This window comes from Polyodon spathula, chromosome 2, assembly GCF_017654505.1.
Source record: "Polyodon spathula isolate WHYD16114869_AA chromosome 2, ASM1765450v1, whole genome shotgun sequence".
Taxonomy (NCBI): domain Eukaryota; kingdom Metazoa; phylum Chordata; class Actinopteri; order Acipenseriformes; family Polyodontidae; genus Polyodon; species Polyodon spathula.
This window is the reverse complement of record NC_054535.1, coordinates 51,192,551-51,219,123: the sequence shown is the minus strand read 5'-3', so window position 1 is coordinate 51,219,123 and position 26,573 is coordinate 51,192,551. Positions and strand designations below refer to the sequence as shown.

General features: G+C 37.8%; 1 protein-coding gene across 2 annotated transcripts in view; it reads right to left on the bottom strand.

Annotated features, from left to right (window-relative positions):
* The window catches only part of LOC121297964 (guanine nucleotide exchange factor subunit RIC1-like), a 119,739-nt gene that overhangs the window by 67,821 nt on the left and 25,345 nt on the right, over positions 1-26,573 (bottom strand). For both annotated transcript variants that reach the window (XM_041224630.1, XM_041224619.1), the window contains exon 2: positions 22,879-22,986. In XM_041224630.1, the coding sequence (XP_041080564.1) occupies positions 22,879-22,986 (108 nt within the window). The remainder of the gene's footprint in view (positions 1-22,878; positions 22,987-26,573) is intronic.

Below are 26,573 nucleotides of genomic sequence, written 5' to 3'. Positions count from 1 at the left end.
CTCCCAAACCGTAAAACATGGGTTGTTTGTTACTGGCTCTCAGTTCTGTTCTGAACCACACTGAATTCACTTACACAGGAATGCATATGGTCAAAAAGCAATGTTTATCCACGTTTGTACATTTGTGTGGGACTAGGCCCAGAGAGATAATTCTTTAAAGCGACAGTAACTCAATGTATATAGACAAAACTTTGCAGTGGGGTGTTGCGAGCGAACATCCAAATTTAAGACCAAGTGAAGCAATATGCGAGACCCTATGCAGTCACATGGGCCTAAGCCCGGCCCTGGCTGCCACATCCACTTAATCACATAGCTAATAATACAGCTGTACTTCGGTGTCTGCTGGGAACTGTCAATAAATCAGGAGGGGAATACAGTAACGGGTCCCGATTACAGCATGATAATTACTGGTGAAATCTGACACACACAGGAGGAGTCTACTTTTACAAAGTATATTACGAAGATTACCTGTAACATCAGGGCGCGAAATAATTAACGGCACCAGTGGCAATTGCCGCAGTGCCCAAGCCACTTGCCACAATCACTCTCATATTAAAAAAAAACAAAAAAAACAAACAAAAAAAAAAAAAACTTACAACCCATTCACAAACTTGCTCAGCGTCAGCCCAGAGAAGGATGCACTGTTTCATTGGTTAAAGAAGTGCAAACAGAGGGAGGGATGCTGTTAGACTGAGCTCCATATGACCGCGTCTCCAGGAATTTTCAATCACATGTGTTCACTGGCAGTGTCAGTTAGATTTTGTCTGTGAGCACCATGCTAACTCAAAAACGTTTAAAAAGAAAGAAGGAAGAGCAGCTGTAAAGTGGCAGCGAAATGTTTGGATTTACCTAATGTTCAGGTAAGAAATGGGGGCACAACAATTCGTCCCTGACAATAATAATAATAATAATAATAATAATAATAATAATAATAATAATAATAATAATAATAAATGTGTTTTCTGTTTGGATCATTCAGGAATTTCACAAAAAAATGTCAAACAGCAGAGGGTTTCAGGCCATTTCTTAGCAGCTGCAGTTTAATTTATTTTTGAGAGTTCGCTGTCTGCTATTTCACATACACATGAATATACCTCAAATGATGTAGACATATTTAAATTTCCTTTTTTAATTTACAACTTTAAAAAACAAAACACACAACATATACCACATTACACATAATCACATATTCTATGCTCGTATATGGTATAATTAAAATTGCAATACTTAAAAATGCAACTGTGCAGTACACATTCTAACTTCTTTCATGTCTTCAGTGTATTTAAATTGCTAATTTAATAGACATTTCAATGACGGTTGCTGCTTTGTAATTTGGTGTTATTCCCCTACAAAACACCAATGCTAAAAATGAACACAGAAATTTTGTAGGTAATTATTAGTTTTGCTCAAATCCTTACACCAAAAAACACACACACCAAAAAAACAAGCAAGTAGCTACGTATGACATGGTAGCAGCTCCCTGCGTTATGAACAGAGTAGATAACATAATAGTAAATGAAACACAATCTTGAGAAGTAGATCGACATCTGTAATAATACATTCACAACCAGTAGATTATAGCAGAGTTTGAATTTCGCACGGGAATCCTGCATTTTCCCAAGTTGCTCCCGCATATCTGCTTCCTTCAGTGCAGGAAAATCACGCAGATTTTTTAAGACTCCAAGCTACAGTATTTTTCACCCAATTTAGAATGCCTAATTAAAATGCTACAACAATATTTCAGGAAGTGGGTGTCAGTGACGAAAGCACTACGAGTCGCATTCTGAGTAGTGCTGGATAAAACAAATACATAAATAAAAGTAGTGATTCTTGGCTGCAATCTTTAAATATTACAGAAACTCAGCACTCTGCAGTAAGTAAAGAGTTTTGGGAAAAAAGGTCATATTGAATCTATCTAGGTGGTGTTTTTTTTTTTTTTTTTTTTTAAAGAAACGGAGCTCTGGTTAAAAAGAAAAGTTTGCAGGAGCCATTAAATGAAAACAGAGCAGACTGTAGAACACAAACGATAGCAGTGAAAGGAAAGGCAAAATAGATAAATTTCAGCCAACCTGGCTGAAGATTTACCCATGGCTGGAGTTTAATAACGGTGAAATGAGCTGTTCAGTCTCCAGTCTCTATGCAACTGTAAAGTTTACTAGCTGTTGTTATAAAACGCCTACATTATTGAGACATTCTAATAGCAGTACAAACAACACAGCTTTGAAAACGCTGGCAATTTGAAAATTGTCTGGCAATGGCCGAAGCAATGGAGAGTGCTCTGTCTCAGTGATGAACAGCTGTTAGGTCTCCTGAAAGCAGCTTATTTTGAAAGCAACACCAGTGTGAATGATGATGCAGTAAAATATATATAGTTTTTTATATGCAAAAGTGTCTTTTTTTGCCATTTTCCCCCTAAAATTTAGGAATCTCCCCATTGGCTGCAGCATAGGGGGGAAATCCCCCCAGCACACAAAAATTAAATTCAAGCCCTGAGCATTATAATATAATACTGTTCAATAAAATAAAACAGAATTATTGGCTTCTTTTTTTTTTTAACCGTAATGACTGATGACTAATACAGAGAAACAAAAAAACTATAATTTATTAAAAAACTACCTCAACAAAAATAAAAATTTTTTTTTTTTTTTTTTTTTACTTATACAACCCATTTTTAAAGTTAATACTATTTTTTTTCAATACAATTCAATAGAAAATGAGTCTTGCTCTTATTATATATTTTTTATGAAACCTAATTTTACCCCCCCCCCCCCCCCCCCCCACACAATTCCCCAAAATATCGGATAATTGTGTTTTTTAAAATAAAAAAATATATATGTTGCTTTTAAAAATTGTGATATTTTCTTCTTTGTGAGTTTTGTCTGGTTTGCTGGGTATAGGCAAAGACAGTGTGAGTTAACGGCATCATTATACATTATCGTATACACATGATTAAAAAATGCAACTACTACCATCTCATCATATCAAACTGTAAATGCAGCAGCAATCAGTGGTATTGTGCATCTAACAACACAAAGATAACTGCGAGAGTTATCTTGTAGAGTAAGTGGCTAAGGTATGTTAAAAAAAGTAGCAAGAGAGATATCTGTGTGATCCAGTGATTTGGCATTACACCAAAAGAACAATTTCTCTCCATTTCCCTGAATAGGTTAAAAAAAGTAGGCGGCTAGATGCAAGTAAGATGTTGATTACTTGTTCCCATAATCCTTGACTTGTTGATTGTTGCAGTTCAATCTCAAGGCAGTTAATTGTAACCATGAAGGGTTGTTGTGCAACATCCTGCCGCTTCTGCTAGTTCCATAATCTCCAAGAACCAAAACCTCTTGGTCCAATATGGGGCTACAAGAAATATAATGGCCCTGTCCCTCTTTACTTTCCTGAGTACTGCTGGGATTAGAGTGTGGTTGAAAATGAAATGGACAGACAGTCTGTTGTCACTGCTTCCTTCTGTTGAGACTGGGAGCAAAACAGGGCCAACTGAGCATTCTCTTTTGTAGTAAATAGGTCTACCTGTGGTTTGTCTAACTTCTGGAAAACCGTGTGTAACACTTCTGGCTGTTGTTGACCCAAGGTAGATAGGTTGCTTGGATGTTTAGGTCCCTTGTCTTGCACCAGTCCCAGATCTTTACGGATAGCAAGCAGAGATTCCAGGACCTTGTTCCCCCTTGGTGATTTATATATTTTATGGCTGTGGTATTGTTGGTGAAAATTGTAACATTATTTTGCTTTAGAACTGGTGCAAAGTGCCTTAATGCTAGAAACACTGTCAGCAGTACAAATGCCTTGTACCTGAGCGTCCCCTAAGTGTGCTCCCTAACCCAATAGGGAGGCATCTGTACATAAAAGGAGATTTGGCGGTAGTGGAGAGAGCTGTAGTCCCATCCTTACCAGAGGTGAGAGACGCCACCATCTTGCTTCCATAAGGCGACGACCTAAATTGTAGGCACCTTCTTGCCAAAGACATTAGCCACAGCCCTGGCATTAGTGTCAATGGTGTCACACACTGCTTGTAGCTCGATCTTCTGCAATCTGCCCGACTAGTTGTACACTTTCAAGTGTAAGTGACTGCAAGGAATCAGACACCTGGCTCCACGGCTTGTGTTGATATTTTGCAGCATATATTTGGTAATTATTAATGCTCATGCTGCAAGTAGAGACAGAATAGTCCTCATTTAAAAAGGTATCTATCCTTTTGTCTGCCCGATCATGAACAGAAACTCTAGAGGACGTACGAGCAGCTGGAACAGCCATGATGGTATCCAATTTAGGCAGTCTTTATGGTTTGAAGGAACTCTGTAAAATGTATCTGCCCTTGGAAGATGTGGTGCAGTATTAGCAGGCTTTTGCCATAAAGCCTTAACGGGCCTCATGGAATGGGAACCCTTCAAAGGCTTTATTATCCTTGGCATCAGTGACGCTCAAGAAATCATCCTCATCCTTAGAAGTCTGGGTAATTACATTGAGAGGATGAAATCCTTCTTAACACCGCTTCTGCATTAGTATACACTGGTGCAGTACCTTCACCAAACCACTGGAACGCCATCATCAAGGGCAGAGTCCATGAAATCATCATCTTCAAAACTGTGTTTCTGGAAGATAACAACTTTCTTGTATTGTAGTTTTTTTGTGTGTGTGTTTTTTTTTTTTTTTACTACTTTCGGACAAAAACAACAAAACAAAGGGATTTAATGAAAACCGCGCAAGAGCGAAACTATACAATGAGTCCGTACCCAAGCTACGCAGGAGAAAATTGGCAATGTTATTAAACAGGGGCGGGTTTTTATGGAGGAGGGACAATATTCTGGCGCCAACAAGGAATATTTACTCTCTGGAAAAGAGATATGTTTGTTCTCCTGACCCAAGCAACATTGAGACTGGGAGTCCACTCTGTGTGTGGACTTCATCTGACTAGGTAAGAACTCATTTTACAAATGGTTTAAATTGTGTTCAAATTATTCTTTCAGGGATCCATTTAACTAAAAAGCTCTAATGATTACAGTAGTGGCTAGGATCCTATTTGAAGTGCCTTGAGTTTAACTCCCCCTTTGTAAAAATGCCTTTACCAACGTATTGAAATACACAAAGACATTGATTTAACAGTTTGTCATGTTACATTTTTATTGTTTATATGCACTGGGAAGTCGATTGCTGTGCTTGACCGATGTCCAGATTACAATTTACATTTAACTTTGCATCTTTGTTTGCAGTATCCAGAATACATGGGCTAGTACACTAGATTAGATTCTGGATAACAAATCCATGCAAACCGATATCCACATTGCACCTTGTGAGGCTCTCACACTGCACACCTGCTATTTATCTCTTTGTTGGGCCACTTGAACAATCATTGTATAGTATCAAAGAATGTTCAACCAATTATAATACATTCTTCGTTGCATCGCACAGTGAAGAACTTATCTGAAGCAACAGAAAGGAGCAGCAGCTGACTGTGGTTCAGACAGAACGATTCTGTCTGGGGATCTCAAGCACAATAGAAAGAAAGCAACGCTGATGTATGGGTAAGTAAGCTAGGCTGGGTTGAGTGGGGGACAGAGGGAGGTGATGCTGGGATGCCAGAATCACTGTCGATCCCTCTTGAGATGTTTTGGGCTAGTTGACGAAACAGAGGATGGAAGGTCCCCACTTGAAGACCCCAGAGATGTACCCTACTTAGCTCAATCCAGACGGTTGTCATGCTGATGCACTGGGGAGACCGCACTGTGGTTGATCCCCGGAGCCAGCATCGCAGCCACTGTGTGTACTGATGTGCTGATGAGGCAAAATAAGCTGATCCCTGGAGCCAGCATTACACTTCAGCCATCAACACCAGGCAGAAGGATATCTACATCAGATGAAAAGAAATGCAAATGGATGGAGACGCAGACGGATCACATTAGTTTACTGTAAAGCTACGTCTTAGTTGGTGTTTATCTTGGCGACAGCCAAGTTCAAAACAGCATGAAGTTAACATCTACTCTCATGTAATGGAAATCAGGTTAAAAAAAAAAAAAGTTGGTACATGTTTTTTTTTTTTTTTTTTCATCTTCACTGTTTTTTTTTGGCATAGCGAGGCCCTGTTTGCAACAGAAAGCACTTTTCTTTCCTTCAAGATGCTGACAAAGAAGAGAACCCCAGAGATGCTCCTATCACAGAGTTTTAAGAAAGTGCACTCAAATTACATACAAAATTAATTTATTTACATCATGATAGATAATGTTTTTCCTAATACACAAATAAATTAATTATGAAAATGAAACTATAATTTGAATATTAACAAAAAAGAAGCTACCCATAGTTATCATGGAAGAGTAGTAAACCCATCCTCCTACCCAAATAAAATGAAACACAAACTTTGGTCATAACCTAATACTGAACCACATAGCGCGGGGCCAAACATCTGTCATGCAGCTGTGTTTGAACTGGACAGTCTGATCCCGACAATTTTTATTTTCCAGCGTCTGGTATTTTCACCCAACATGGTGATGGGTCTTTCATTAGAAATAACAGTCTCTGGGCATGCTGAAAATGTATACAATGTCCATGTGCACCCCAGGCAAAACTGTATTCAATGTTCATTTGAATTAACGTGGTAAAGTGTCAAAATATCAATGTGGGATTGAGACAGGGTGCAGCCTGTTTTTGTTGTGTTTAGAGTGGATGTGAGTCTGCTGTGTGGATCTGAGTGAATGAGTTTGTGTGAGGAATGTGTGAAAGGTGCTGCAGCTGATGAGGTGCGAATTGTCCAATTAGCTGCAGCACCTGTATAAAAGGGAGTCTTTGAGAGTGTTAGTTGGCGAGTGTTTGTGTGAGTGACAGGACCTGTTTGATAGAGGTGAGTGAGAGTGTGTAAGCAGTGTTGTTGCAAGTTGTTTATTAGTTATTGTTTAGACTGTTTTGTGTCTTTTTTTATTTGGCCATCGTGCCCTTTTGTTTTGCGTGTTGATTATTATTTAATTAAAAGTATTTTATTTGCTGCACTTTCAGTCTCTGAGTCTCCTCACTTTGGCTACCCTGTCACAGGGATTTATGAGGGGAAATTTAAAGAGTAGCGGGGTTCTGAAAAATATAGCATTCCCCACCTGTTGCTACAACTGTTTAAATAACGTACCTGTAATTTCTTTTTTCATTATTAGCATCCTGACAACTTTTTACACTTATAACTTTAAAGTCGGGTTGAAAGCTCTTTTCAAAATGTCCGCTCTAGTGCACTGGGGTTTTAGATTTGTCCTCTAAAATCACTGCAGGAAGAGCAGTAAAAAAAAAAAAAAAAAAAAAAGAAACAAAAGTGCTCTGGCTTTTCCGTTTCGTACCACATCATGGATCATTATTGCTGTGTCACCCGATTGACAATGTAGGCAATAATCCTTACCCCATCAGTGCACTAGAGCGGCCAAAGAGCTTTGAAACAGACTTAAATAAGTGTAAAAGTTGTCACAACGTTAACAATGAAAAGAAAAAATCCAGGTACATTATTTAAACAGTTGTAGCAACACGTGGGGACGTGTAATGCTATATTTTTAGGAACCCCGCTACTTTCTCTTTAATATACTGAAATACTGACTCATTTATTCTTGAACTGCTCTCCTCAATCTCTGGATGTGTTAGTAACTTTCAGTCTCACTAGACAGCAGTGCTTTAGTGAGGCTGAACCACAACAACAGAAGCCACATCCAATAAACCAAAAAGTAGTTGAGGTGGATGTGGAGGCTAACTTCATTGGACAGCAGAAACACATTTGGCCAACGTCTTGAAAATGTTACTGTATTCAAAACAAATGAGGAGGGGAAAAATACATTCAACTGTACTTAAGAGGAATTTCTTACAGTAGTCCCTCACTAGTACAGACAGTTATGCCATAAATTCAGATACACCGGACACAATATATTTCCCCCAGTAATACCCAATTAAGTGTGACGCTCGGTCACTGCAAATTGCATGATCAAAAAAAAAAAAAAAAAAAAAGTTCTTATACAGGCACCAAAGATGGGACAAAAATAAAACCGAAGAACATATACAAAGTAGTTACTAAAATCATTAAAATGAAAAAAGAGAGCATATATACAGTAATGAGAAAGTCTGTGAACCCTTTAGGATTTTGACATATTTCAAACCTAAAATGTTATTAGATATTAATCTAAGTCCTAATAATAAAGATAACAATTAAACAAATTATACAAAAACATTTTTCAACATTTTTTTTATACACAAATGATTCAACATTAAATATCCATGCGTGAAAAAGTACGTGAACCCTTAGATTCAGTAACTGGTAGCACCCCTTTGAGCAGCAATGACTTCAACTAAGCGTTTCCTGTTGGTCAGTCTCTCACATCGGTTTTGAGGAATTCTGGCCCATTCCTCCTTACAGAACTGCTTCAACTCGGTGACATTTGAGGGCTTCCTTGCATGGAAAGCTTGCTTTAGGTCCTGCCACAATATTTCAATGGGGTTTAGGTCTGGACTTTGACTAGGCCATTCTAAAACGTGGAATTTCTTCATCAGCAGCTATTCTTTTGTAGATCTGCTTGTATGTTTAGCATCATTGTCTTGCTGCATGACCCACTTTCGGTTCAGCTTCAGCTCACGGACAGATGGCCTGACATTTTCCTCTACAATCTTCTGAGACCATGCAGAATTCATGGTTGTGTCAATGATGGCAAGTCGTCCCCAGGTCCTGAGACAGCAAAGCAGCCCCAAACCATCACACTCCCACCACCATGCTTTACGGTTGGGATGAGGTTCTTCTGTTCGAACACAGTGTTTGGTTTTCCCCAAACATAACATTTCTCATTGAGGCCAAAAAGTTCTACCTTTGATTCGTCTGTCCAGAGAACATTGTTCCAAAAGTCTTGTGGATCATCTATGTGCTCTTTGGTGAACTTCAGATTGGCAGCAATGTTCTTTTTAGAGAGCAGTGGTTTCCTCCTGACTATCCTTCCATGAACACCATTATTGTTCAGTCTTTTTCTGATAGTTGAGTCATGAACTCTCACATCAGCCAAAGCGAGAATGGCCTGCAGATCCTTCGATGTTACTCTGGGGATCTTTGTGACTTCCTTGATGATTTTCTGGTTTGTTCTTGGAGAGATTTTGGTAGGGCGACCGCTCCTGGGTAGAGTGACTGGTCTTGAACTTTCTCCATTTGTAGACTGACAGTAGATTGGTGGTTGCCCCAAATCCTTAGAAATGGTTTTGTAACCCTTTCTAGACTGATGAGCATCAACAGGGTGGGGCCTCCCAAACTCACCCCTGAAGGTCTACCTAATTATTTAACCACCTGATTCTAATTATGCCCTTAATTGAACTGATAAAGCCAGGGTTCAACCAGGGTTAATTTTTTGTTACCCGTAGCCTATGGGCTAAAGTAAAAAGAAAATGTGGTAGATATTGGTTTGATTTTACTACTGTACTATATAGGCTTAGTGTACAGATTTATTGTTTTTACATAATGTAATCTGTACAAATAACACATTAAAGTTATGTCAGCGGAATGATTTATACATTTAAAATACAGTGAACACTATAAAATGTGTGCGGTATTTAAATTTTTTTATCACCTCGTTATTTCTGACAACCTGTTTAGGTTTAGCGAGGGGCTACTGTACTATTAAACTGCAACTGTGGTAATATTGTTGCCCAAAGATGTGGTACAGTACAGTACCAACTGAAATATCCAGATACACCCAGCACTCCAACAGGGTTTTAAAGGCTTCTTATTTTTCTGTAATTCCCTGCAGCCCCAAAGACATTGCCTTTCGGCGCAGCAGTACAAATACACATTTAAAAAGGAAAAGACATGCATACTACCATCATTTAAAGAATATAACTTGCTCCATTTTTCAAATATGAATGTGTTGTATTGATAAGGGTCATGGATTATACAAGGTGCACAGTTTTCTCTGGTAGTGTTATGCTGTTTTTCGACAGGGCAGTAAAGGCCTATATGATGTGTGCATTCTTCACAAGATGAACTTTATCCCATAGGATAACCCACGGCTGCTTAGTCAACATTCATCATTTTTAAAAGATGAATGTATTTATGACACCTATTTCTATTAAACACTGATCAGAGGAATTGGCTGTAAACAAATGCTTCAAGCATGGTTACAGTATAGTTTCAGTGTTGTTCCTCAGAAAATTTTAAAACGATAAGTAGGGAAAGTTTGATCAGTCAGCATTTATTTTATAGCCACACAAGACAAAGAAGCCCTGAACACCTGCAATTAAATGGCAATATACTGCAACCACACATGTTAAATGTATTTACATTCAGGGGAATATATGCAGGTTTCAAGCACAAAGACAGACAATAAAACATAAAATACAATTATCAACATCACTACTATGACGTGCATTTCAAGTACAACACAGTGCTTCTAATTCAGAACAATTACAAGTTGCTAAAGTAGCAAGTTACTATAGTACACTACTCAACGCGGTCGATAAAATGCATTTACAGCCCAGCGTTTATTCATATAGTCAAACGTTCTAAACCTGACAAATCAATCTAACTGACAAACTAAAAAAAAAATATATATGAATTTTGATTTCAATTTTGACTGGAACATTAAAAATAAAGGGTAACTTTTATTGGAGGCTTTATAATGGCGTACACCTCACTGATGGATTGATTCAATTAAAAGCACACTAGTGATGTGTGTGTTGAAAGGTGAAATACATATTTTTAGCACAAAATCACATCATTTCCATTATTACACTTGTGAAATTCGGACGGCAATAATAAAATCAGTCGATCAAAAAGGGTTCCTTGATGGAGTTTTACACAATTACCGAAGCTTACAGTAAAGTCTACTTGCCAGCCATTCGTAAAAGGATGAAAGTTGGGAGTACAAAATGCCATTGTCATACAATTGACTGCATTCAAAAATAAAGAATGCAATGGCCAGATGGAATGTTGGTTCACTGGGTTACTTGACTTTTTACACCAAGATGAGAAGTTCCCCAAATCTCTAGCTACTGTATACTTGGGGGGGGGGGGGGGGGGGTACTGGATGTACAACTGACAATTCAACTGTAGTTCTGTATAAGATGCATTTTATTTTCTCTATGCCGTCTGTAGTTCTGTATAAGATGCATTTTATTTTCTCTATGCCGTGATGGAAATAAAACTTCCATTGCATAGCTTTTGAGCCATTTCAGCCTAATGAGGTAAAAGTGGTAGGGAGTCTTATTTTCATCAGTGATACAATGCATTACACTAAAATACACCCTAAAACTATACATGATGGGATGCATACTGAACTTTAAAAACACCAAAGGCCATGACCTACACGAACATGTCATGCTCTGAAAGTGATCTCTGTAAGTCATTAGAAAATACTGTATCCCAATTAAATAAATAGCAAAGGGATGAACAGTCTCCCAGAGTTCTGTCCCATTTAAGCAGAAATCCCAATTATCAGTGTTCCAATTAAGTCGCGGTGACTATTTTGAAATCTGTATTGTGGACAGACATAATGTTATAATAAAATGTAGAACATTTAAGGGGATTTTATCTTGTATTCCCCACTAAAAATATTATATTATATATATTATATATATATATATATATATATATATATATATATATATATATATATATATATACACACACACACAATTGTATTGTTTTTTAATTGTATTGTTTTACACATCTACAGTAGATCTGCATTATAATAACAATGTAAATGTGTTTGCTTAATAATTAGGAAGTAGAGATGACACTTTTTTATACAAACACATTTTTCTATCTATCTATCTATCTATTTATTTATTTATTTATTTGTAATGTGGTGAAGTCGGTTATGTTGAGTATAACCATATGTTCAAAAGTTAATGTTAAATTGTGGGAAAAAAAAAAACAAAACCCTTTAGTGTACCCCAGGTAACAAATTTGAACAAAACTTTTTCATTTTTTGTACTTTTTTTGGTGTACTTTGTGATTTTACAAAACAATAAATCCCAAATTTATAAAAGGATTGCGCATGTTTTATGACCTTAAAACAGGCGCTGAGGGTTCTGAATTCTTGGATGGGATTTATAAAACACACACAATGGCATAAACACTCAATTAATACATGATTTGTGGGGGCAATGTCTTTGTGTGCTTTAGCCCTTGATGCATATGTAATTCTGGGGCGTTTCTGAACAAAACCGCTAAAATTGGGAGGGGATTTTGCAAATGTGGTCTATTAAAATACTCCATCTATTTATTAAAAATTTCGGTAATTGCGGGCCTCGTATTTGCGTGTGTTGGAAAACATGGATTGAGAATTGATTAACAGTTTGCTACGCATGTGGACTGGCAGAGCTATACTGGTGTTTTTTTCTGAAAAGAGACTAATATTGCAGATAGCAGACTGTTTGGTTCAAATTGCATGTACTGCTTCCAATTGATAGAGACTTTGTGTCTACAAGTTTCTTGCCCAGCATTGACTGCAAGCTAAAAAGATAACAATGCTGTGGACCAGAAGGGGCCAGGCTCTAAGACTTTGGAATGCAAAGCATAAAGGGGCTAAAAGGCTCCCAGGGACTGGCGTTGGACCCAGAGAGATCGAACGAGATAATGCCACTGGGATCAAAGGGGCAGATTTATGGACCTTTTTTCTCCAGGAGTGTGAAGAATGCACTGAGTTCAGAGGTTGTCACACTAGACTACACACACTCACTAAATTAACAGAATAATGTGTTGTACCTTGACCATTGGTTAAGTGTCAGAGAAAGGGGAGGTGGACCATCTATACAGAAGGGTATGTAATGTCATGCAAACATTGTAATGATGAGTATTCTGTTTGTCCTGTACCTGGGACCAGACTCCCTGCATATTTCAATAAACCTAACAACCGATTGAAGAAAAGGACTCTGTGCATTTTCTTGAATCTACTTAATCACCATCTTTTTTTTTAAAGTTACTTCAGCGTGATTACACTATGTAACACAATTTTTGTTCCTGGGTAGTAAGTGTTATTTCCTAATTGCTTATGCCTCAAAAGTATAGAAAATGGCTATTATTCCCCACAAACTTTGCTTTTGTGACCAGGACAGTGATATTTCAAAATATCACTATTTTAAATGTGTGTCTTTTCGTTCACATAAAGTCAGAAAAAAACATATGAATCTAAATTAACATGAATTTATACTAAAGTAATACAAAAATACAATACAATACAAGGGAGCAATTTTTCGAGATTTACGATTATACTGTATTTACAGTATAATCGTAAATCTCAAAAAACTACTCACTTCTAAATTTCTCCTTGACTGCAGCAAGGAGGAGACATCGTTTTCAAGGACTCTGAACAGGATGGCTTTGCAGGGGTGATGTCAGACCAGAAATAGACTCCAAACACTGATGAATGGTGGTGAGTTTTATTGTAAATAATAATAATAATAATAATAAAAAAGATTTAAACAAAACACACGACTGAAAATAAAGGGCACGTTGGCCAAAGTAAATAGACAGACAAACAAACAAAGTGGACGAACCCTACAAGTATTGCGCGAGTCCTCTCGCACGAGTAGCATTTGTTTATATTTAAAATTACTCTCCTCTCTCACCCGTTCTCCACTTCCCGAACACACAACCCTGAGTGAGTGATAACATGCTGTTTATATATGCAGCTGTATGAGGCTCGATTGCTAATCAATCATTCAATTGGAGTCTCGGTACAACTGCACGTGAATTAAGTGTAATTCCCCATGCTCACATATTACATTTTTACCTGCACGTGAAGTGTTGTGCAATCCCCATGCATAAATACAAATATACATTCTAAACACTAGTGCTCGGAACCCATATTTATATCCTGTGTATTATATACATAAACACCAACATTAACACGCTACATACAACATAAAACACTTATAAATATAAAGGGGCGGGATACGCCACAAGGACAAAGAAACATTTAATAATATTTTGCAAAGAGCTCATTTTTTAACCCTTCTGATCAAGTCAGTTTGTAAATTACGGTTTATAATATCAGTACAATATTGTTTTGCAAACTCCAATTTTCAATACATGTTTCATAGATTACATGACAAAACAGAGTCTTTAAATAAAGAATATAGAATCCATGTTCTTAGAAGCATCTAAAAAGGTCTCCCCACAGTAGCAAAGCAAGGTTCTAACGAGAGCTTTTACTTGTAGTGTGTAGGCAAAAGAACAGTGGAGGAGATTAAGAAAAGGTGGAGCGATATTCCGAGGCACACAAAAGAAAACTTCTCATATAAAATGAGGGCTCATTCTCCACCCTTATTTTAGTAATGCCTACAGAATGTATTTTTTGTAATATGGCATTCTGGTATTTAACAATACTGGTTCAGGCAGTATTGCTAAATTCAAGTTGGAAAGAAAACTGCAAAAAAAAAAAAAAAAAAAGAACGATAGAGGGACGATAACGCAGTTAGTTTGTAGCTAGAGCAAGTACAAGCAAGATATGCTTTAAAATCATACATAGAGTAAGAAATACAGATAAACATTAAGAAATAGGAGAGCTGTAACGGCATAAGACTTGCTGTATTGTTGCTGAACATATTGCTGCATAACAATGGAAGGATTATCCACCCGTTTGACTGCCATGGATGTAAGTAAATAAAACTTATTGTTTCTGAAGTTTAAAAAGTCTATATGCCTGGAATTATTCTACACGAAAGAAGAAGTTTAGTACCAGGCTGAGGTCTTTGTGTGCCATTCATTTTCTTTTGGAATGTGTAGCCTACACACGCAGGGTTGACCCAAACCCACTATTTGTTGTGAGAGGTGTGTAATTATCCTTGAAAAACTGTAATCCGTGCACAGGTTGTTTTTTTTTTTGCCCAGCAGATCTTTCACACACAGTACATCTTGCCGTCTCGATAAACAGGCCATGGATACTTTATCTCCCATTCAAAACTATAACGACGTATTTTTCGTTTGCATTTTTGTGCATTACTACTGCTTGCAACTGCTTCAGTCACTCTAGTAGTCGTAGTCAGACATAGATAGTTGAAATGCAGATGAGAATGCCCTAAAGATGCTGACTGCTTAGCAAAAAAACCAAAACAAAACAAAAAAAATTTATGCTTCCCTGTTAAACCAGTGCATAAAACTACAAAATAACAGAAGCACAACGTTAAATTAGGGGACTGCAAAAATGAAATGAGAGTTACGGATCAGAGATGAACAATTCACGTCATTTGTCAGCTCTGTTTGAAATAAAATTAAAAGGGACCAGAATTAGGCTCAGGAAAGATGTGAAGGTAAAAGCAAAGACTGTTTTGCAATTAACAGCTTTTTCTGAGTTTAATTATGAAACAGAATCAGCTAAATGTGTCACCTGATTAAAAATAAAAACACGAAAACTTCAAGCCCTAGTTGTGTGTGTTCGCATTTACTTTTTCCAAAATACTTGTTTTATTTCTTAGCAATATGGACCTCATAATATGGGGCCATAACACATTATTTTTTAAATAAAATACAGTGCATGGCGGGATACTATTGCACTATTGTATTAATTTCCAATGTTCATCGCGCAGCTTGGAACTGTAACTGAACTATTGTAATAGCGTCAGTGTGGACGATAAAGTTTGAGCTGTTTTTGAGTACGATTATGTAGTGTGGACAGGGCTTAAAAGTAAATATCCTTATTGCTGGCAAAGCTTATTGCTGCCACCTACAGGACTGGAGTGTACCTTAAATCAATGCTGTTATATTGCAGAACAGTTTTTTTTTTTCTCAAAAAAAAACACACAAGTATTTTACAGTCATTGTTCTAGTAATAGATTACCACGAATATGCATGGCTGCGTCCCTTTCCATTCTGTGCGTCCAGTGAAGGCAAGACAAAATATTTTTCCATCCAATGGATTTCTTTTGCGTCTGGGACGCAAAATGTTGCGTTTACGTGTTCACTTTATTACTGTTCACTTTATTTCCGCCTCACCCAGATCCACTAAAGGGATGAAACTCAACTAGAAATCCATACATGATTACATGTTGCACAGTACCTGGTGGGACTGACAACAGTACATGCTCCATTTCTCTTCACTCAGGTGTAGTATTAGATCTCTCACAACTGCCATTTTCCTGTGGGTGACCTCTGTTACTACGGTACCTGCAACACTCCACAATCCCTGAAAGTATCATCTAGATCAGAGGTCCTCAAAGTGGTGACCGCGGCAGCTGTTCTTAAATTATGGGTCGTGAACACATTTCTGGCGGGTCGTAGCGTGGGAAAATAAATACAGCTTAAACACGTTTTTCAACAAAAGTGTCACAGCAGTCTGTTGACAGTGCTGCTCGCTTATTCTGTGCTTGTACGTGCTTGACATTTTTTTTTTTTTCCTGAAGGGCCTCTGCGATACAATCAACCAGTTGAATATCTGCATTTTCTCTGCGGTAGCCCAATCATAAGTTAGCTGGGTGGGATAAACTGTGTCTGTTTCAGTTGCAGATACCGACAGTAAGTTTAACTAATAGGAGAGTCAACTATCTGCCAAGTTTTACACAGCTGTCCAATCAGAGGAGGCCGTAAGCAAGCAGAGACCGTTCTCAGTATTCTGCATGAAAATTGAATGCGAGCAAGTAGCCAATGAGAAAGTGAAAGATTTGACAGCTGTCCAATCATTTGTGAGCAGAGGCGGGGTGTTAATATGCCAGATAAGCACTGAATTTCGCAGACAGTTATTGAGAAAAATAATACATTTCAGTATTTAGAATTTCATTTTCTCTATATATATTTTTTCTTTCACCAGACAAAGAAAACACCGTAGTAGATTTAGTTACAAATCCACTTTCTCTGAATAATTGTACTGGAGATGAGCGATCTTTCAAAGAGTAGTGTTGACAAATTTGCCAAATTGAAACAAAGCGAGACGCTATCTATCCTCTTATTTTAGTCTATTCATGGTTATCTGGGTAAACATGCTATTTAAAATATTTGCATTGCATATTTTATATAAAAATTATTTAAAGAATAAGTGCAGCATGCACAATTACTGCCTGGGATTTGGTCTTATCAGAGTGAGACAAGAATAACTCCCACTAAATCTCTTAATATATACATACTGTATACGTCGCGGGAAGGCAGTGTTAGAACCTATGCAATAGTCAGCGTGCCTGCAAACAGCCAAGTAAGCTCAAGTTATGCCCGTTCCCAAATTACTTTGAGGACCCCTGATCTAGATATAGGGCCTGAGTGATCTTACTAGCCCTCAGGAAGGCTGGGTCAGTACGTCAATGGATTTTCTCCAAGTGGTGTCTGTGGGTCAATCCCTCTGGACCAGAGCTCAACTAATGTTCCAGAATAGTGAAGCACGAGACGCTAATTCACTCCCTATACTTCTATTGAGAACTTGCTTCAAGCAAAACTGACATACATATTTGTCAGGGATAACCAGAGATGATGAGTAATCACAAGTACAAAAACAGAAAAAAACTATACAAACATTTGGTCAAACAAATGGGGTCACCAAGAGTGGTCGAAAATACAAGAAGACTGTTCGCTCAATGTAAAACACAACATGGAACTGTGAATGAATAAGCTTGGAAAAGTGTATAACTGAACGGTAATTGATCAATTACATGGTAATTTCATGGTGATTAATTACACATTATCCAGTTACAATTGTGGTTGACCCCAGGCCTGATTCACTGCAGTAATTAATTGATGCCACAGAGACTCCATAGCATTTGCCAACCTTGCCTGCTGCTCCGCATGGTACAGTAGGTCCCATTTGATTTATACTGCTGACCCTACTATAAAATAGCATGATTAAGAAACAGTGTTAAACTCTGAACTGGATCAAGGTCATCAACTGTGGATAGTCATTACCCATCCAAGCATCAACAAAAGTAGCTAGTCTTCATTTACAGATCCCCATTGGTATTCAGAACTCCTATTCACAGGACATTTTCCATGTCAAAGCCATTTCCAGGCTGTTGACGTTGTCCTCCAGTGTCTCGAGTTTTGACTTGCATGAAAGGAAACTGTGTTTTGAAGCTCTAGTCCAGGCTATCTGTGTTTCTGGCTTTTAAAGCTGGGGAATTGGGGAATTTTAATGAGTAAATTATGAGTTCATATTTGGTAAAGGACAAAACTCACTGAAGGATGTGGTGATTTGATACTAAGAAGTCTACAGTACATACACAGTAACTTTGTGATTACAGAAAAAAAAAAAAAAACTAGTCTCTGTACAGCTACCATTATTTTGACATTTAAGATGTTATGATCTCCACACACACACACACACACACATATACATGTGGAAAATTGAAAAAGAAAATTAAGTGGGGACGCATTATTAATATTATTTTCATTCAGCCGTCTGATACCAGCTGCAGTGTATTACAAGTTGCACCTATTGCATATACTGCAATTTTTTGTAGCTGTTGACAGATGTTTTGTTTTTTATATATATCATTTTCAACAAACTGTTGCGTCTGTTGCTCGCCTTGAGTTTCCTCTGCATTTTCAAAGTCCCCCAATCACATTAACTGGATTTGCGCAGGGTCTGTGTCCCCAGGTTCTACTGCACAGATCAAAGTGCCATATCTGTTTAGTAGCTGCCACTCCTAGAATTATAAAGTTAACAATTCTTTAACTTCTCCAGTCTCCAATTACTACCTCGCTCTTGATCAGCCATTGTACTTGAAAAAAATGAAAGCATGTAACATTGACGACAAAAAGACACCAACTGACTTTCAATCTACACCTACTATAGCGCTTCAGTGCCGGCATAGCTTTCCACACAGGAGTCGAGACAGTACAGTGCCGTCTCTGAACCACCTCGCGAGGTGGTTCAGACATGGCATAAAATGACAGCTCTGTGACAGTATAGGCCATTCACACAGACCAAAGTGAAGAGACTAAGTGTTTACTTAGCTAAAGGGGAAGGCATGCCTGGTTTGGTCATATTTTGTTTGGTCAAAAAAAAAGGGAGGTAAAAACTTCAGATGAAAGGTTTAAATAGCAAACATTCTTTGTGCTGCTTTCTTTTTTCTTCTCTCGAATGCTGATCAAGCTACAGGCTTGTGCTTTCCTAATTTCTGCTGTTTACAGAACTGTTTACAAAAAAGCAGTGCCCCTTGATTTTTTTTTAAATGAAGTAGCTGATGCACAGGGTAGCAAGGTGTATCAGAGCTTAATGGTTACCATTTTTGGAGAAGATCACTTTCCAGCACACTCTATAGTGAGAAGGATAACCTAGGCATTCTCAGAGATTAAGAATCTTTTCTTAATCTCTGAGAATGCATTAAGAATCTTTTTTAGTTTTCAGGAAAAATCTTTCTTAAAGCAGTCCACTAGTAAGAATGTACTGTAGGTTTTGAAAAAACAGCTTCTTGCTGGCATCACAATATACATACTAGTCAAAAACGAGGGGCATTATTACAAAAATATACAATTTTCATAAAATCACAAATTAAATACAAAGTTCAGGACACTTAACTCCTATCTGCAATTTCATCTGCAACAACGTACTTGTTATAAAACTGTTTCATGTGTTTCTGTATACCCTGGACAGACAGAGTTACCTTAGTTACAGCATGGCTATTCAACTAGTTTTTTAAATTTAAGGGGGCCAGAGATTGGAAAAAAAGTTGTGAGTAGGCTGGCCAGAGTATTTTACTCTGCACATTTTTAAGCAATAATAATTATATAACGTAATGTTCATATATTGAACAAGATTTACACATTTTACCATATGAATAGTACTTGAATACAGAAAAGTATGAGAATTTAACAGAGTATCATTACAAACATTTTAAAATGTGTGTGACATATTAATAGTATAGCTGTTAAGAGATCAGAGCTTCTACTTTTGAGCTTAACTACTGTGCCCTCCGGATTTCCAAAAGCTCCTTGTTTGTTTCAAAATGCCTTTTCATATTGTATTCCTTAACTACTGACACACATTCATTGCACACTGAGCACATTGGCTTTGCTTTCGGTACAGTTGGTAAAATAAATAAGTATTTATTGGTCCACTCATTATTGAATCTTTTCACCATTTTCTGTTCTTACTAGCTAGAGTACAGAGAGCAATATTATAGCAACACGAGTAAAAAAAACTAAAAATCACTCTGAGTACATAGTATTATTAAGGGGTTAATGATAAATTAGAAATAAGAAGTTATACAATTAAAGATTTCACCTCAACCACCGTGTCGTTTCCTTGTGATGAGTGGGTGACGGAGTAACAGATGTGTGACAATAACTAAATAAATGAATACATAAATAAGAGTTTTTTTTTTTATTTTTATTTTTTTTAAATGGAGTGGGTTGACGGGTGGGTTGTTTTTTTCAGGTACTTTTCACTTTTCTGTATATACAACTCCAAATGTATTCCACAGAATAGAACTCCCAAAACAGCTATTTGCTTTTTTAAACAACTCGACTCACTCAGCACAAAGGCAGCGCCGCAACAGAGACAGACAGTCCATCAGCGTAACGCCCACAAAAACCACCTGTTTTCTCGTTACCCAATGATCCAAATAAACATACAAAAACATTTCATACAAGCGTCATCGCTGGGCTTCTGGGTAGTGTAGTAGAACAAGACGAGAATAGTTATAGAAGAATAACAGCTGTAAAAGACTGTTCAGTTTTTAATATTTTTATTTAATTTGTATTTATTTATTTTTTAAAAAAGGTGCAGCTCCAAAGCAGAACTTCATTCCAAATGCCTAATATCGCGATTCCATCCGTAGTTCCTCGAATCGTGGAAATTCAGTAGCTGTACATTCTCATGACAGTGTTCACAAACTCACGGATGGATTTCCCAGTCAGATCCGACATACAAAGCTTTTGAGCTACAGTACTCTGCAAAAGTTTTAGGCAGGTGTGAAAAAAACTAAGAATGCTTTAAAAAATAGAAATGTTAGTAGATTATATTTATCAATTAACAAAGTGAGTGAACAGAAGAAAAATCTACATCAAATCCATATTTGGAGTGACCACCCTTTGCCTTCAAAACAGCATCAATTCTTCTAGGTACACTTGCACAAAGTCAGGGATTTTGTAGGCACATAGTCAGATGTATCATTAAACAATTATACCAAACAGGTGCTAATGATCATCAATTCAATATGTAGGTTGAAACACAATCATTAACTGAAACAGAAACAGCTGTGTAGGAGGAATAAAACTGGGTGAGGAACAACCAAACTCAGCTAACAAGGTGAGGTTGCTGAAGACAGTTTACTGTCAAGTCATATACCATGGCAAGACTGAGCACAGCACAACACACAAGGTAGTTATACTGCATCAGCAAGGTCTCTCCCAGGCAGAAATTTCAAGGCAGACAGGGGTTTCCAGATGTGCTGTCCAAGTTCTTTTGAAGAAGCACAAAGAAACGGGCAATGTTGAGGACAGTAGACGCAGTGGTCGGCCAAGGAAACTTACTGCAGCAGATGAAAGACACATCATGCTTACTTCCCTTCGCAATCGGAAGATGTCCAGCAATGCCATCAGCTCAGAATTGGCAGAAAACAGTGAGACCCTGGTACACCCATCTACTGTCCGGAGAAGTCTGGTCAGAAGTGGCCTTAATGGAAGACTTGCGGCCAAAATTCATACCTCTGACGTGGAAACAAGGCCAAGCAATTCAACTATGCACGAAAACACAGGAACTGGGGTGCAGAAAAATGGCAGCAGGTGCTCTGGACTGATGAGTCAAAATTCGAAATATCTGGCTGTAACAGAAGGCAGTTTGTTCGCCGAAGGGCTGGAGAGTGGTTCACGAATGAGTGTCTGCAGGCAACAGTGAAGCATGGTGGAGGTTCCTTGCAAGTTTTGGGCAGCACTTCTGCAAATGGAGTTGGGGATTTGGTCAGAATTAATGGTCTCCTCAATGCTGAGAAGTATAGGCAGATACTTATCCATCATGCAATACCATCAGGGAGGCATCTGATTGGCCCCAAACATACAGCGAAAGTCATTAAGAACTATCTTCAGCGTAAAGAAGAACAAGGAGTGCTGGAAGTGATGGTATGGCCCCCACAGAGCCCTGATCTCAACATCATCGAGTCTGTCTGGGATTACATGAAGAGAGAGAAGCAACTGAGGCTGTCTAAATCCACGGAAGAACTGTGGTTAGTTCTCCAAGATGTTTGGGCCAACCTACCTGCCGAGTTCCTTTAAAAACTGTGTGCAAGTGTACCTAGAAGAATTGATGCTGTTTTGAAGGCAAAGGGTGGTCACACCAAATATTGATTTGATGTTGATTTTTCTTCTGTTCACTCACTTTTCATTTAGTTAATTGATAAATATAAACTATTAACATGTCTATTTTTGAAAGCATTCTTACTTTACAGCATTTTTCACACCTGCCTAAAACTTTTGCACAGTACTGTATGCTACTACAAATTGAAGATTCCAAATTGCAGCAATTCTGTAGTTTATAGGGATGGTTGGTAATTAATTCATATAGTACTGTACACCTCAAAGTTGACTTTTACAGGGACACCCTTTGCACATGACAGTTTTCATAGAGGCACATTTTTCTAAACGCCACTTGCACTTCCTGGAAAAGTATCAAGGGAAATCCTTACTGTGTTAGCGAGCAAATAGTTTTTAAAACATTTTCATTGATACCTTTGTAGCCCCTCCCACCCCCATGCTGTTTGTTTTCTGGGCTTCAGAGGTGACTGAGGGTTATTCACACCATCAACAGCACAGTATCCCTTACACTGCAAATCAGACTTGCCCAGTTGGCCAGTTCAGACAGCCACCATTAATGAAAACAGCCTTGAAACAAAAAAATAATCAAAAGGGAAGATAAGGATCAACGACAGCATGTACAACAGTTCCAGCTGCACCTCTATAGCAGGGTGGATGCTAATACTGCATTGTGTAAGTGCAAAGCATCATCAAGTACTCACTGCCACAGCTATCATGGTGCTGTCTGGCCTCCATTCTGCCTGCTCGTAGGACCCAAACTGGGAGGCCGCCTTTGCAGATTCTTTGTAACTCACTATAAGAACACTGGGCTGGAGAGGAAAAGAGAAAAAGACATAAATCAGTTAAATGCAGACCACAGGCTAAGAATGGCAGATACTCAATAATAAAGGCACCAAAGACACTGAGAAAGACTTCTAGTCAAAATATTTGTAATTTAAATTTCAAGTTTATATCAGTAACAGCTCATACAGTATACCACCATTCAGTATTTTACAGTATAAATCTAGGCAGAAATTGGTTGAGGGTCATTCCACACCAAATGGACTATATATAATACAGCTGATGTCCACTTTGAAGGCTCATACTGTAACTAGGTAACCAATTACCCTGTGACAAAAGCATTGCATATGTAGTCGTTGTTGCTTTGTTAACCTGGAGAAACTACAGAGGTGATAACTACAATGGCATTTTATTAGAAGGGTTCCTCCTACAGCGGTGCGATATTGAACACCTCTGAAGAGCTCACAAAAGTACTGTGCTATTCAAATTTTTTACATTTAATTATTTCAAATGCAACTACATTTTCAAAAAATATATGCAACTAAGCCTGTGTGTAGTTTTAATCTGTGTTTCACTTTTTAGATGGTTCAAGTAAAATGTCTATCAAAACTTATTCAGAGCTTTTTTTGTTTGCATTCATACATACATATAGCTCTTTTACACCTTTAGAAAAGGTACTCGTTTTTTGTGAAAGAAAACAGTTGCTTTTTTGCAAAAAAATATGATTTTTCTTTGTATGTACAAAGAATAAAAAAATGTACTATAAAAGAGTATAATACTATTAATTTCCTCCGAAATACCCCAGCAATTTGGTCAAATCTCTGCATTTTTTTTTTTTTTTTTGGCCCTGCTAATAACATATTTCACAGACGTGGCAACCCAGGATTTCTACAGTATAAAAAAAAACGAAAAATAAATAGTCTGTGGTAATTTTGCCTCACTGTTACAGTCCATCACAAGACCTGTTCATTCACCCCTGTTGGAGATTCCATGATTAGCTTTGGACTGAAACATTAGAGGTCAGGGAGAAGGACAATTGACTGAAGCAGTGTGATCAAAACAAATTACAACGTGCAAACCCCTGCGAAATAGGAAATAAAATGTGCAGGACTAAAATAAGGCCAAAAGATTTGCCAAATGCAGTTGTACAGTATTCAGTAAGTTATAGTATTCAGTAAGTTATATGCAGTACATTGAGACAAATGTACAATAGAAGCCCTCAACATTCAAGTGACATGCGTCTTCACATGTTCTATAAAATAGAGACATTATGTTAAAGAATCCAAAGTAGTAATGAAGCCATTGGAGGATACCATTTAATTTCTCTACTTTTAATTAAATAAAATTCAGTATAAGGAGTCGTCAAAGTGACAGAATGTATTTCCACACTAACATTACATATACAGTACTGCATAATAACATCACTGTAAAAAGACAAATGACACAGGGCACATATAAAAATACAAGTTGTGCTGCAAACAAATAACATTTTCTGTAGCAACAGTAAAAACCTGCATCAAATCTATGTAATTATTTGAAATACCACTTGGTAGCTGTACTGTGGCACTCAAACAGTTTCTATAACAACCAAATTTAAAAAGGTGTTGGAAGTTAAAAATCCTTCTTTGTTTATTTTCAGCATGCCAAGAGGCCAAAATATATCATACAGTATTGTAAGTGAAAATCCGAACAAATCTAATATATACAAGCCTAACCACCTGCCTGACTTCTTGCAGGCATTGGATTTTTAAAGGGAAGTGATTGGAACCCTGTCGAAATTCATAATAGCTTGTAAACCTGGAATTCCCCCACCACAACAGTACTGTGAATACAACATGGACGCTATTGTACCACTAAAAAGCTGACAGCTTGATGTCAAAGAGTAGTTAAGTACTATGTACTGCACACACTGATAACTTGTCCTAAACATGTCCTTGACAATAGATTCTGTAACAGATATGTAAAAATTTTGATCTCAATGCAAAATACAACATTTCTAAATCCTAAACTGCAGTGCCTTTGCCTTGAGTAGGCCACATTTTGTTTAAGTAATATGCATTAGACAAATCAAAAGATAGAATTTTGTATTTGAGTAACATTTAATGTGTGGTTTCTAGTATTCACACATTGTCAAACGCTCTCTGCCGAGAATAAAAAAAAATATACAGCGCATGAATGCTGCCTGACTAACCTTTGAACACAGCCCTAGTTATACTATTATTATAGTTTATTAACACACACTTGTCTTGCTTTTCTATTACTTATTCAGTTCATTCCCTATGTTGATGCACATGCATCATGACAAGTAATAAATATTTATGTATTTATTGATTCGTACAGTGTCTGGTGGTCAACTCTGTCTTAGAAAACACTTCGCCCAAGAGAACACTTTGTTAGTCTTGAGGGGTGTTCTCTTAGCTAGAGACTACTGTTGATGGCAGCAGTATAATAACTTTGAATTATCTGCCCACAGATCTTTCTTAATATTGGCAAAAAAACTACTGTACATGACAATTATTACTCTAAAAAACACCAACATCAATGTAGACCCCATTGCACTGTATGCTGCTCTGTATATAATTTACAAAAAACCTGCTTCCGCATGTTTAGTTACCAATGGCTATAGAAAGTAATATATCCAGACAGCTATTTCAATTTGTTATTTCAAAGGGATAGCTGCACAAGCAGTTCTTTCAGATCAATGTTTAAGGTTTTTTTCAATTTAAAATTGAATGGGCAATGAGAAGCTGAAAGCAGTCCTTATTTTTTTTTTTTTTTTTTTTTTTACAGGGAGAGACTGGTAGACACACAAAAACTGCAGTGAAGTGCTATGCACACATTTAATTAACACACAGAGTACACTAAACAAATGGCACAAAGTGCCAAAACAAAAAACTGCACAAAAACAACAATAGACGACAACACAGCAACACACCTTCACCTCTACCACCAACATTAATTCCAATATTAACACCCGTGATCACTCTTTTTACCTGTGACTGGAGCCTAATTAATCATTAATCATTTATTCAGTTCACGGCTCCAGCCACATTCCCACATGTTTTCTCCCCACACACCTTACACCGGCAGGGCTTCTGCACTGCACACATGGCCGCAATAAGCCACCACCACCCTTAAAACACCTCTGGCCCATCAACACCGGTCAGGACATAGGGGTGGCAAAGCTGACAGTAGCGCAGGGCTGCTCCGGCAGTGGCAATGCTGACAGCGACAATTCTCACATCAGCACGGGGCACTTCGGCAGTGGCAGTGGGTACTCCAGCTCCGGATCCTCCTCCTCCTCCTCCTCCTCGAGGAGCGCCGAGGTAGGCATCCCAGCTGCCCTCCTGACCTGTATCTGGAGACGGCTCCCCCTTCTTGGGCCCTTGGGCCTGCAGCACCTCCCTTCGCTTCCTCCGGGTCCGGCCCCTCTTCCCTTTAATCCTCTTTGGTTCAGGTGGAAACTACCCGGCTCCTTTGCCACTTTGTTCCGTTTCAACTTTTTACAATGTGAAACCAATCATATAATAATTCACTTGGAAACGAACCGCTCCAAAAAGCAAAGAAAGCACCAAAACAAAATGTTGCATATACACAACGCAGGGCTTGTCAAAAC